General features: G+C 40.9%; 1 protein-coding gene across 1 annotated transcript in view; it reads right to left on the reverse strand.

The window, feature by feature from the left end:
* Nucleotides 1-12,223, reverse strand: part of lrrfip1a (leucine rich repeat (in FLII) interacting protein 1a) — a gene marked incomplete at its 3' end in the record, with an annotated part of 50,104 nt that overhangs the window by 8,923 nt on the left and 28,958 nt on the right. Inside the window, exons 3-19 of the mRNA XM_035676747.1 lie at nt 11,810-11,827; nt 11,568-11,639; nt 10,585-10,626; nt 9,714-9,764; nt 9,447-9,482; nt 8,517-8,582; nt 8,385-8,429; nt 8,227-8,283; nt 7,481-7,540; nt 6,679-6,762; nt 6,074-6,136; nt 5,508-5,585; nt 4,016-4,114; nt 3,397-3,423; nt 3,150-3,275; nt 2,194-2,265; nt 976-1,196 (exon numbers count right to left, since the gene is read on the reverse strand). Of these exons, the coding sequence (XP_035532640.1) occupies nt 976-1,196; nt 2,194-2,265; nt 3,150-3,275; nt 3,397-3,423; nt 4,016-4,114; nt 5,508-5,585; nt 6,074-6,136; nt 6,679-6,762; nt 7,481-7,540; nt 8,227-8,283; nt 8,385-8,429; nt 8,517-8,582; nt 9,447-9,482; nt 9,714-9,764; nt 10,585-10,626; nt 11,568-11,639; nt 11,810-11,827 (1,217 nt within the window). The remainder of the gene's footprint in view (nt 1-975; nt 1,197-2,193; nt 2,266-3,149; nt 3,276-3,396; nt 3,424-4,015; nt 4,115-5,507; nt 5,586-6,073; nt 6,137-6,678; nt 6,763-7,480; nt 7,541-8,226; nt 8,284-8,384; nt 8,430-8,516; nt 8,583-9,446; nt 9,483-9,713; nt 9,765-10,584; nt 10,627-11,567; nt 11,640-11,809; nt 11,828-12,223) is intronic.

Consider the following 12,223-nt stretch of genomic DNA (forward strand, 5'->3'; position numbering starts at 1 on the left):
TATTTTACCTTCTCAAATTCCAGTTTCTTTAGTCCTCTATGACAGTAAACTGAATATCTTTGGGTTGTGGACAAAAGACATTTGAGGAGGTCACTGGGAACAGCGAGCAACATTTTGTCACAATTTTCTGACGTTTTATGGCCAAAGAACTAATGGGTTAAATGATTGACAGATTAATTAATAATACATATAATCGTTAGTTGAAGCATTACAAACAAGGCATTAACTGTGGGTTGGATTAACAATATTAACCGACTGAAACTTGACTAAGCTCTACTTTGGTGTACTTCCGGCATAATAACAATCATGCATGTTGAGTTCTTGTCACCTTACAGTTAATAATTTATTCTCTTGTGTTTTGAAACCTCTCCAATACATCTGATGCATTCAAGGGTTGTGGGAAACTCTTGCATGTATAACTACATTCACTATATAGCTTGAATTTAAGATGTTGCAGCTAATTTTGCTTGCAACTGAATTACCATGTGATGATAATGTAACTATATAGATAAAGACAGCTTCTATTCATCATGACCAATTACCTGCCTCAGACAAGTTACGAGTCTCTGTATGATTATTTTCATTTTAATGGCTTTGTGGAAGAACATAAAAAAATAAAAAAATTAAGTTGTTTTGTCTAGGTTTCTGCTATCGGAGTTAAGGCCAAATTCACATTGTGGCCTCTGTATGTGACACCCCTGAGAAGTGTGTAACTTCCAGTGTGCTAGCAGTTTTTTCTGTTTTAAACAGACTTTACTGGCACTGAACAAAGACAGTTATGACTTTACAAGCAATGACATATTGATTTACATTTCTCAACAGCAAAACGAAACCACACGGAAATTGTTTCTGTGTTCTTTGAAACTGTTCCAATCCATTATGGTTTATTAATAAAAACACATATTTAAACCATTAGGGTTTGCCACAGTTTCTATATTGAAACTATTTAGGTTAAAAAAATACCATGTACTGAACTCTATAATATCCTCAGTTTTAAAGACTGTCACTCTGTCTGCTTGCTGTACCTTGACTTTCTCCTCATAATCCCGGCGCGACTCAGACAGCAGCTCCTCCAGCTCCATGAGCGAGTCCTTGAGTGTGTCCACCTGGTACATGAGGTTGTTTTTCTCGTTATCCAGCTGGGCGTTGGACACCATGGCCTTACGATACTTCTCCTCCACCTCTGCTAATGCATCCTAAAGTCAATGTGAAATATTAAGAATATAAGAATCTAAAAAAAATCACATATATCATGTCCTCAAACACAACCGCAGAGTCATCCTTTCCTCTGTCAAATAGTATGGACAAACTGGATATGCTTGGAGCAGAGTTGTTCCGATACCAATCCTAGTATTGGAAATCAGCAAGTGGACAGGTCTGTGCACTGATCCATTACCATGTAATTATTAGCCCCAAAAAGGGATCCTGCTACTTCGTAATAGTGTCCTGTTAACAAAGTCACAGTAACCCTGCTCTGACTCCCTGAGCCAGGACATATAACAATGATAGCAATCATACAGGGTTAGTTAGTGTAAGCTTGTGAATTGGATCGGTAGTCGGTATCTGCTGATATGCAAAGTTTAGGCATCGGAATCGGTATAGGGAAGAAAAAAAATGCTATCGGAACATATCCAGTTTGGAGTAACGGATGGATGCAGCTGAGAATCCAGATAATGCAAGAAAGCATTTAAGTCACGTAAAAGTCAGGAAGTACAGGCAAACGCACACACACACACAAACCAACATGAAGAAAGACAGCGACATGCAGGTGCAACTTTGCCAGTTAAGATTGCCAGTTCGCAAGTTTACACGTTAGAAAACATCTGCACAGCTGAAAATGAATGAGAAATAAAGCCTTACTCAGGCACACAGGACTGCAGATATTCTGTCAATATTTGTGTTCAGTCTGGAGCACCAGTACTGCTCCTAAAATACTCCACAGAGTTTCTATATAAAGGCAAATCTGTTATAGTTACACAAAACATTTAATGTTTACCTAAGTTTGAATTCAAAAGCCATCAGAGTTATCAGATTATCAGTTGGTTTATTGATCTACCGTTGGGTAACATAACAGTTAATCTGGCTGCACATATTTGACCCACTGTGAGTAAGTTAGAGACACCAAATATATCAGTTAATAGTGAGTCTGGAGTTGGTAGTTGGGAGTTCTGTGAGGGTCTTTAGGGCTTATACCTTGGCTTCTTTTAGGTTCTGCGTGTACTTGGTTTCCACATCTTGAATCTGATCCTTCAGTTCGTGAATCTCCTGGTGAAGAGTGCGGCAGCAGTGAGCAGAGAAGCGCGGCAGGACAACATCAGAAGAGGTGACGCAGAAAGTTTGGTGAGCGGGTAATGACAACAGCAACACAAAGTGCAGAAAGAATGGAAATGGCATGACAGCACGGGACTTCAAAGAAGAACATTTTTTTAAGATAAACATTTCCTGAAGTCGGTCTCCCGTATATATAAACCTCTGTGTGTAACAGTAAAATCCAGTTTTTCTGGAAAGGGAGGCTTCAGCCCCTTAACGTCTTGGTTTAAAGCTCCAGTGTGTAACCTTTAGGAGGATCTAATATAGGAATTGTTGCATTTTGTTAACTTAGAATGATCCGTTTCATGTTTTTTGCTAAATGTGCAGCCACCGTAGTTTATCTTACACCTTTGGAAGAGTCAGTGGTCATTAAATGGTTGCAATCTGCAACTACACCACTAGATGCCACTAAATCCTACACACTGGACCATTAATGGAGCATGTCTGGGTCAGCATGAGTACTGAAATTTTACTGTAGACAAAAATTTTCTGTGATCCAAACTGCTGAGTATGGGCAACATAATAATCAGTTCATGGTAAATTAATCAGTTAACTATTAACTCATCGTTGAAGCTGCAACTGAATCTGATTTTAATAATCTGACTTTTTTTTTAAACCGTGTAAAATTTTTAATTGTTCATATAATGCAAACATTAGATGTATGAAATTTACATTTGTAAGCATCATCTGGCTCAAATATTCCTACAAATTCTTGTTTCTATTTTTGATACTTTTATCAAAATGATCCAATAACCCTGTACAGTACCGATACCGATAAACCCACTCCACAAGGATATTGTCCTAACTGTCCATTGGAAGCTACAACTCCTCAGCATTACCTTAATTTCTCGTATAGAGGCCTCTGCGTCTACAGTTATAGCCGTCTCGCCACTTCCTCTACGTGAGGAAGTCCCACCTAAAGACGTGAGGGTTCCTGCTGTTAAGGCAGAAGCTGGTCGAGATCCCTGATGAAGAAAAAAGAAAAAGACTTAAAATTGTGTTTTTTTGGTACTTTTTAGTATCCAATGATACTTTATGGATCTTGAAAAACAACAAACATCGCGTTTGGTGATGTGACCCACTCACCTTCTCAAGATAATCTCTGTCCTCCACCTGTTGAGACAAATAAAATACAGTCAGAGCAAACACAGATATATGATATAGAGGCCACAGGGCTGGGAGGACCAACTAAGGGAGGAAGGAAGTCCCAAAATCCTCACTACAGGCAGCTCAGCACTGATAAGAAGATTTAGACTGACATTTCCTAATGAAAAAGCAACAGATGAAACATCACTTCCAAGCACTCCAATCTTCTCTCTACTCACATGTTTCTTTAGATATGAAACACCATGCAAATAATTAGTCTGGGAGGCTTCAAAACTCCTTCAGAAATTAAAATCACCAAAACTTAACAGGCCAGAAATGAGTGTGACACAGAACTCCATTCAACAACAGATCATGTGTTAGAAATACACTTCAAACACCAGGCCACACACACGAAAAGAATCTTGTCACAAGACAAACTGGTCATCTTCACAGTCAACACACACAAATTAACCTCTGACACAAACACAGTGTGAGACCGGCCCTCCTTGTAGGGTTTGAAGTGCATGGAAAAGGAAGGACGAGTGGCATAAAACAGCAACCAAGCGGGAACTCAGCTCACATCACAGCCTCGGCGTCCTGCCGGTGCAAAGCGACTCACATCAGAAAAGTCAGGAATAGTAACATCGTCCAGGTCTCGGGGGATGCCACTGCTACTGGCCGCACTCCTCAAAAAGCTGGCAACAGAGCCGCAGTTGTCCTACATCGGCCACCAGGGGGCGAAACAGAACAACAAAGAGGCCAAACACTTAAGAGAAGGTCAATACTTTAAGATGCCCCAGCCAGTTCAAAATCCACATGGAATCATTCTCTACATCAGGACAGCAGAGAACAATCATCATTAGTGCTCAAAAACACTAAAAGGCCATTCATCTTTACTCTTAAATCTAATTCTGTTACCTCATGTTCCACTTTCCCATTATACACTTTTACACCAGCCAACAAAAAACATGATCACCTTTTTAAACCATGAGTTTGAATCTGAATTTTGAATAAGGGAGCACAATGTATCAGGTTTCTCAGTCATTGTAATTCCTTGTCAATCACTGACATAATAAAGTATGAACTTTTACCACTAAAATGCAAGATTTAGTAGGTTTATGTATTGTGTTGTAGCAAACTATTCAACTGGTGAGAAATCAGTGGACATCTAAACCAAGAACAGAATATTACGTAATACGTAAACCTCACTGTCCTGGTACAGGCTTGTGACAGATGGCTCCAATCAGCCACTGCACTGTTGCTTCGACTCAGTGAACTGGATTGATGACCACACATTCAGCAGACTTTCATCGTAACATTTCAGGCATTAATGTGATTTTCCTACGCTGAGTGACCTGCAGGGAGTTAGGGGCTTCTCTGAGCTCCAGTTCACGGCTCATTAACATTAAAAACAGAACGCTGACATTCTGTAACAGCCGTGCTATACAGGTCCACCAGGAAATACCTGCTTCTACTCTGCGTTCAGAACAAATGATGTTTGCACATTTCTGAATTCTGCAAGCCGTGCCAACTCTGAGTCACAGTAACACCCAGAGTGAACACGGTCCAATTATGCACCCAATTCCTCCAATGTAAACAGTGAATCATAAACCAAGTGTCGCAGTTTAAGTGCATGGTGGCTGTGCAGTTCAGTCATAGACTCATGTGGTAATAAAGCATCATGTATAAATGGGCTCATGCAATTTAAAACGCAAGGGTTGGTGGCAGGGTTAGAGGTCTACAAGCCCATGTGGACCCGGTCTTTTTTTCTAGACCGGACTCATTTAACCCCTCTCCTTTCATTCTGCCCAGTGTGTGTGTGTGTGTGTGTGTGTGTGTGTTGGTGTGTGGTGTGTGGTGTGTGTGTGTGTGTAGGTGTGTGTGGTGTAGGTGTGTGTGTGTGTGTGTAGGTGTGGTGTGTGTGTGTGTAGGTGTGTGTGTGTGTGTGTGGTGTGTTTGTGTGTGTGTGTGTTGTTTGTGTGTGTGTGGTGGTGTGTGTGTTGGGCTGGGGTTGAAAAATTGCAGACTTTTCCGGACCAGGGCCGGGCTATGGCTGGAGTTTTTGGCCCCTGCAGGGCTCTAAGCAGGGTGTCTGGGGAGTGAAGGCTCACCACTGGGCTGGCGCGGGCCGAACTGGCTCTGGAGGAGGCTCTGGAGCCGGAGCTGCGATAACTAGTGTACTCTAAAGGCTGCAGAGAAAACACACGGTTACGTTGCTGTCTAGACATTGGGGGCAAACACAAACAAACATGCGCATACTCACACTAACAGTACCGGTAGCAAACGCATGCTGGACAGGACCTATGCCACAATTTGGAGATCAAAAGCCGCTTAATGCAAAACATACATTTAAATTCCAACCTTAATTGTACAAAACAGAGACTATGTTTGGAACTAGAATATAAAACTAAATCAAAGTACATCAAAACTAAAACAACTCTCATGCAGCAGCAGAAAAATATCACTCCAGTCACTAAAATTAAATGTCTCGATCATGTTAGAAGAAAAGAAACGTCACACATGGCCATTACTTCACACTGAATTCAGACGCACTCACTCTTCTCATGAGTGACTGTTATAATTAGCAGTCCTGATAATTAATCCACGAACAGGAAACACTTCTCACACTCCTCATGTGCGTCAAACCAACATAGACACACTTCCATGACAATCTTACGTGAGAGGTGGAACCAGCGGCTCGCCGTGACCCAGTGCCAAGGCTGTCTTCATATAAGGAGCTCTGCACATGTGACATGTCACACACACACACACACGCACACACACACATACATACACATACACAGTGTAAACAATATGCTCAGGCTGACATTTTGGGGGATTTTATTACATGCTTTTCTACTCAATGGGGGGAAAAAAAAACACCCTTTAGTGCCTGATGTGTGGCTCCATTCAGAACTCAGTGGATTTACAATGTGATGAAGCATTTAACTGGGAGCCCTTGACTTAATAAGACAAACAGGTGTGAGTGAATGATGATTACAGGTGTGATTTAACACTGCGTGGGAGTTATAGTGGGCAATAAGGAAGCTGGACTGGAACCAACCCTACGATAGAGCTGCTGGGTGATCTGACTGAGTGACCTGTAGAACTGCAACACAGGATGAAGTCAGGAGTAAGAATGAGGTTTATGAGGCGGTAGGTTGGAACAGGTTGTGAAAACACGAGAAATTCTCTGTTCTCTTGTCCCTCTCCACAGAGAGGTGAAGGGTCAGGTAGCAGCTAAAGATAAGTGACAAAGCTAGCATTTAACTGTGTACGGACCTGGTAACCATTGAAAGCTGAACCCTGGTTTCTGGAAGAGGACAGACCATTGAAGTTGTACAAGTCAGAGGAAGCGTACGGAGCCTGAAATGAGGAAAGGGGAAGAAGGAAGCGAGAGTAATGAGCCAAGAGACGGAGGGAGATGGGAATGAGGCAAAAGGATAGGTAGTAGAAAAACATCCTTTTGAAAAAGTCACACAACTCTTCATCTAAAGCGTGACTCGCACATGTTAGCAATATATTCATACTCTGCAAGTAAACAGCAGCCAGTGAGGATCTCACACACACATGCACAAACCAATTCAACTAATCGCTCCATGATAGTTTCATATAAATGCACTTTTAACCTTTACATTTGTGCTGTCTAATGGGTCCTTCCCAGGAAAAGTCCAGTGGTGCACACACAATCAGCTCTGAGTGCAGTTAGCTTTAAATACACACAACAAGGCAATCAGCGTGCTTGCCAAAATGCCTGAACTGGAAAGATTGCTGCGTATAAAACAATGTCGCAGCAATGAGTCCACTATGACTACACATCTCCAGGATATACAGCACAAAGACTCCACAACAATGAGGAAGTCTTATAGAAATTCAACACAGAAAAGACCTAATACATGCACCTACATGTATTCTGTAGTATGACACAGTTATTAGTATCTTTACATGCCTCAGTAACAATGATATTTCAATTAAAACAATCCAAGCTTTCACAGGTTGGAAGGTTTTGATATTACAACTCATTTAGTTAATAAACACAACTTTAGACACATTAGTGATATGACTGCAGTGCAGTGCCACCCACCGGCTGCAGGTCTAATCTGGAGGCACGAGACACCCGGCTGTCATCACTTAGTCTGGAGCTCTGAGAGTCAAACACCAACACCACAGAAACTCAGTGTCATCCTCAATAACAATACAATGTGACAGCACACAGCTTTGATTCAACAACACTGAGTATCACGGTATATTGACACATAGCTATGGTCCTTACGGTGGTGTAGTTAAATATGTCAGAGGTAGAAATAACTGATTAAAGAACCAGGTTTTCAAGCAATGCTTCTTTGAATAAGATTTTACTTGATTTGTGTTGAGGAACTTCCTTTCACAAGAATGAATGAAAAAGCCTCAGCAGTGTATTCGTTTTAATTTTATATTTAGTCCTTTTTCATGTAATATTGTTATATTCAAGCTTTTAACTCAGGTTATATTGCTGCCTTCCAAAGCTTAGTCCTATTGATTTTTTCTCAAAGACAAAAAAATCCCTCTAGATTCTACTTAAAGCTTATCAAATTCTTATTCCCCTCCTGCACGCGAGCAACATTTGATCTCCTGTTTCACCCTGGCCACACTCACGCAACCTATCCAAGTTGCCAGGTAACAAAATTTCATAGCATAACACTGCAGTTTGCCACAAAACAATGAGATTATTTACGCCTCCAAAATATGTTTGTCAAAGCCAAACATTGCACTGTAGTGTGAACAGAACAGTTTGTCCTCAACACAACACAAATCACTGTACAGCTATTCATCAATAAGGATGAGACGCACCGTTAGGTCTAGTCTGGAGGAGCGAGACACTCTGCTTTCATCACTGAGTCTGGAGCTCTGACAGCATGAGAAACACGAGGGTCGTGAGTGACAGGTTGTTCATAAAAACAGATCCAATGCAAATGTCTGTGCAATCAGTTTAACACACAGCTACTGACCCTGCTGGACATTACACTGTAATCATCATCATCATAGCCGTTCCTCTGTGAACAGAGAACACGGGTGAGAAACACTGATGCCGGTTCTTGTGCGGGCCATTTGTGCATTTACAGGGTTGAGCTTTTACATACGTCTTTGTCTTTGTGCTTATGTTTCTTCTTTTTCTTTGACTTCTTAAGTGAGAGTGAGGAGGAGCCCTTAGAGTGAGAGAAAGAGAGGGAGAACAAGTGAAGGATGAAGACACGCCGTCCAGACAAACCTTTCCTCATCCCCAAAACCAGATTGACATTATTGTTTGAAAAATGGTTTATATTATTAACAGGAAGACTCAAGCAACACATAACATATACATGCACAACTGACTCTTTACACAGCGGTAAAATGCATACAAAAGCCCACAATGTTAAACTGTTTGACAAAACTAACCGATTCGGCTACGACTGAGCCAAATATCCAGGATCTCGTACACCCATGAGAATGATAAGTATGAATGATTTTTCCACATTACATAGCACAGAAGAAATTGCACTTAACATTTTGAGACACGACAGAGCTTAAAATAGTGCAGCCTGTGTTTTGGTTGGAGCTTGATAGCTCTCTAACACACAATGTTCTTTTTGTCGAAATCAAATCTGACTGACTCCAAGGTAGTCAATGTTCTTTTACCACAGCAGAAACAAGTACACGACCGAACATAATCAGCTGATATAATCACATGAAACTAACATTCATGCATTGTTTCCTGCATATTGCAACAATTAAATCAGGACAAAAACAAGTGTATCACAAACTAAAATTATAAACCATAAAAAATACTCCTGCGTACAATAAAAAGAAAATAAAACTATATAAAATCCATTTAATTCAGAGCACACAAGCATGCTTTGACTTATAGAGAGAGATAACAGGTAAACCCCACAAGAATAAGACAGATTAACTCCATGCTTTGAGCTCTCTGAACCAGCTGTTAGTCAAACAACAACTCATTCACACAACAAATGTTCAGGTTGCGGGGTTAAAATCTCATCCACAGTGTTTCCTTCATGAATGTCAACCCTTACCCCTCCACCGTAAGCCCCAACAGCGTCAAGATCCGACTGTGCAAAAGACACAACAACATCATCACCAACAAGTGCCACCCACACTGACTGCACCTTGAGTTACCAAGGACAGACACGCTGCCTCCACAAAACTAAAGTTTCCCGAGCGCAAGGTCAGATTTTTTGAAAGCAACAACTATTTAAAATTCAAGCCAAAAAAAAAAAAAAAAGAAGAGGTTTAAAGAGTCTCTGGATTTTGAATGCATGTGCTGTTTGAGTGATACTGACCCTGACACTGCCCCGGCTTCCCACTGACATCCGCTCATCGTCGTCTGAGAGCTGTGTGAGAGAGTGAGAGATTGAAATGGATGGTTAGGATTTTTGGAAAATGGTCACAATGTGTGATTTACGTCAACAATGACAGCGAACAGCCGATTATGAGGCATCCAGCTGCAGCGACACACGGTTCAATTCACAGTGTTTCCCTCATGAGAAGGTTTGGTTAAAGATCTGTTGTGTGGTTTGTTTTTTCTTGGGCAAAACCAACACAAAATTACTGTAATTTACTTCAGGGCTTTATGATACTGCACATTCTCAAATAAATGCTGGTATACAAAGAATGTTCATGATGTGTTCGCTTGGATAACTAAGGCTAGTAGCTAATAAAAGCCAGGTACAAATATTTAGAGAAGGGGGTAGGAATGTACCTGTACATAGTAAATCCAGCATAGTGAATGTTTTTTCTTTATTCAGCATTGATTCAAACAAACTTTCACTGAAACTCACCACTTACTGCTAATTTTTAACATTAAAACTTGACTTTTTTTGCACTATTGTGGAAATGTTCATTATTCTGAATTTAAGCGTTTGTATTTGCATTGACAGCTAATGTCATCAACACCAAATTAAAACAGGAACAGATCAGAAAACAGTGACAAATCTTACAGAAATAAGATAAACAATACAGGCCTGTCTATAATACAAGCCTTTTCCAAATATATGCTAAATCTATCAACCTGAAGAAAACATCAGACGCTCCCTGTGGCTCTCCAGGATTGACACTGACATCGTGTATTTCACGTAACATTTGCCAAGTGGTGGAAGATAAGATTACAGAAGAAAGACATGAGGAGATGGAAACAGAGGGAGGGCTACAAACCGTGTGTATCCGTGAAGAACGTGAGTATCTCTCACTGTCCTCCTGGATGAGGGAGGGGAGGGGTGAAGATGGAGAAGAGAGGAGATGAAGGAGGAGAGAAATGTCAAAGATCAATGAGACAGATGGAGGAGGAAGGTAACTGTCGATTTAGGGGTCAGTCTCCCCACAGTTTTAAAGGGATTAAAAATCTCTGTTTTAATGTAATTTTAGGATTATGTTGTGATATACTGTGGTTATTATGGCCAAGATATTCATACATATCTACTGAAACGTTGCTTGGTATGATATTTTGGAGCAAAAAACAAGTGCATGGATACATCACCTGCTACATTTGTACAAGGCCTGCATTCAACAAATCTAGATCATTTACAGATACTTGACAGTGAAGTACACACTTGTTTACAGAATCAAGCATGCGTGTTCTTAAAATCATCACACTGAACCAGTAATCCAGCAAACAAACCACGGAAGCACCCATGTTGCGCAAACACACTCACCTCAAATTGCAACATACAGTAAGTGAATTACTTTAGTAAGTAAAAAAACACACCGCGGTTAGTGAAATTACAAGTCACACACACACACACACACACACACACACACTGTATCCTCGTTGCTGTGTTTGCAACTCTGCGATAGTCTGGGGCAATTCAAACTAAGTAACTAAAGTGGTAAATTCAACACAGTAAATCCCATGCAGTCTCACACCAATGGGGCAGATGGTCATGTTGATTCAAAGCCAAACCGGCACCCTGCTCCTTTGAATAAGTGGATTATCATTAATGGCCAAGCTTTGATTCCTCATAATCCGTTATTTTCTAAAAAGGATTAACAGGAATTATCTGGAATTCAAAAGCAGACTCGGCACACTGCAAAAGATTCTCAACAGACGGGAATAAAAGCCTCAAAATATGCCCAGAAACACATGCATTGTATTTAGTAAACGGGAGGTGTATTTTGAGTGTTCAGCACAGAAACTGTACCATCCATTGTTCAATATCTCCCCATTTGCTGTCCCCTCGGTCATCTAATTTGGTGTCCAAGCCATAATATTTCTAAGAAGAGACAGGAAATGAGGACAAGAAAAAAAACAGCTCAGAAAAAGGAACACAGGTAACAGATTTCTATTGTTTTTGGGGCACAATATAAAGCGCACGCCTGGGATAGTTACATAACAATGAAATGAAATGATGTCCGAGGTGGAAATGAGGAAGAGGAGGCCTACCTTCTGCACCTGAAAGATCTACACACCGACATCGATGGGAGGAAGAGGAGAAAGATTGGAGGATATCAAACATAAAGACAGGAAAGGAAAAAATAAAAATGAGATGTAATAGAGACAGATATGAAATGAAAACTTTAAAAAGGCAGAATCAGCTGCGACGGATAAAGACAGAGAGCGTGCACCGAGGCAGGTTCCTGCTAATGAGAGGCTCTCAGGAATGTGAAGTGCCCCGCAGCACGGCAGGACCAATGGTAACTGACCCAAGAACACAAGTTCACTGGAGATTTGCTGAGGATCTATGAGATTGGGTTACCACGCTTTTTCCCATGGTTCCTTTAGGTTGGTATCAGTGGCAGAAAGCTGTAGAGTGCCGGTGCCACAGTGTCACTTTTAACGCCGCGTTCCCATGACTAC

Source organism: Morone saxatilis, unplaced genomic scaffold, assembly GCF_004916995.1.
Source record: "Morone saxatilis isolate NCDOM2014 unplaced genomic scaffold, NCSU_SB_2.0 Contig5, whole genome shotgun sequence".
In the NCBI taxonomy this organism is placed as follows: domain Eukaryota; kingdom Metazoa; phylum Chordata; class Actinopteri; family Moronidae; genus Morone; species Morone saxatilis.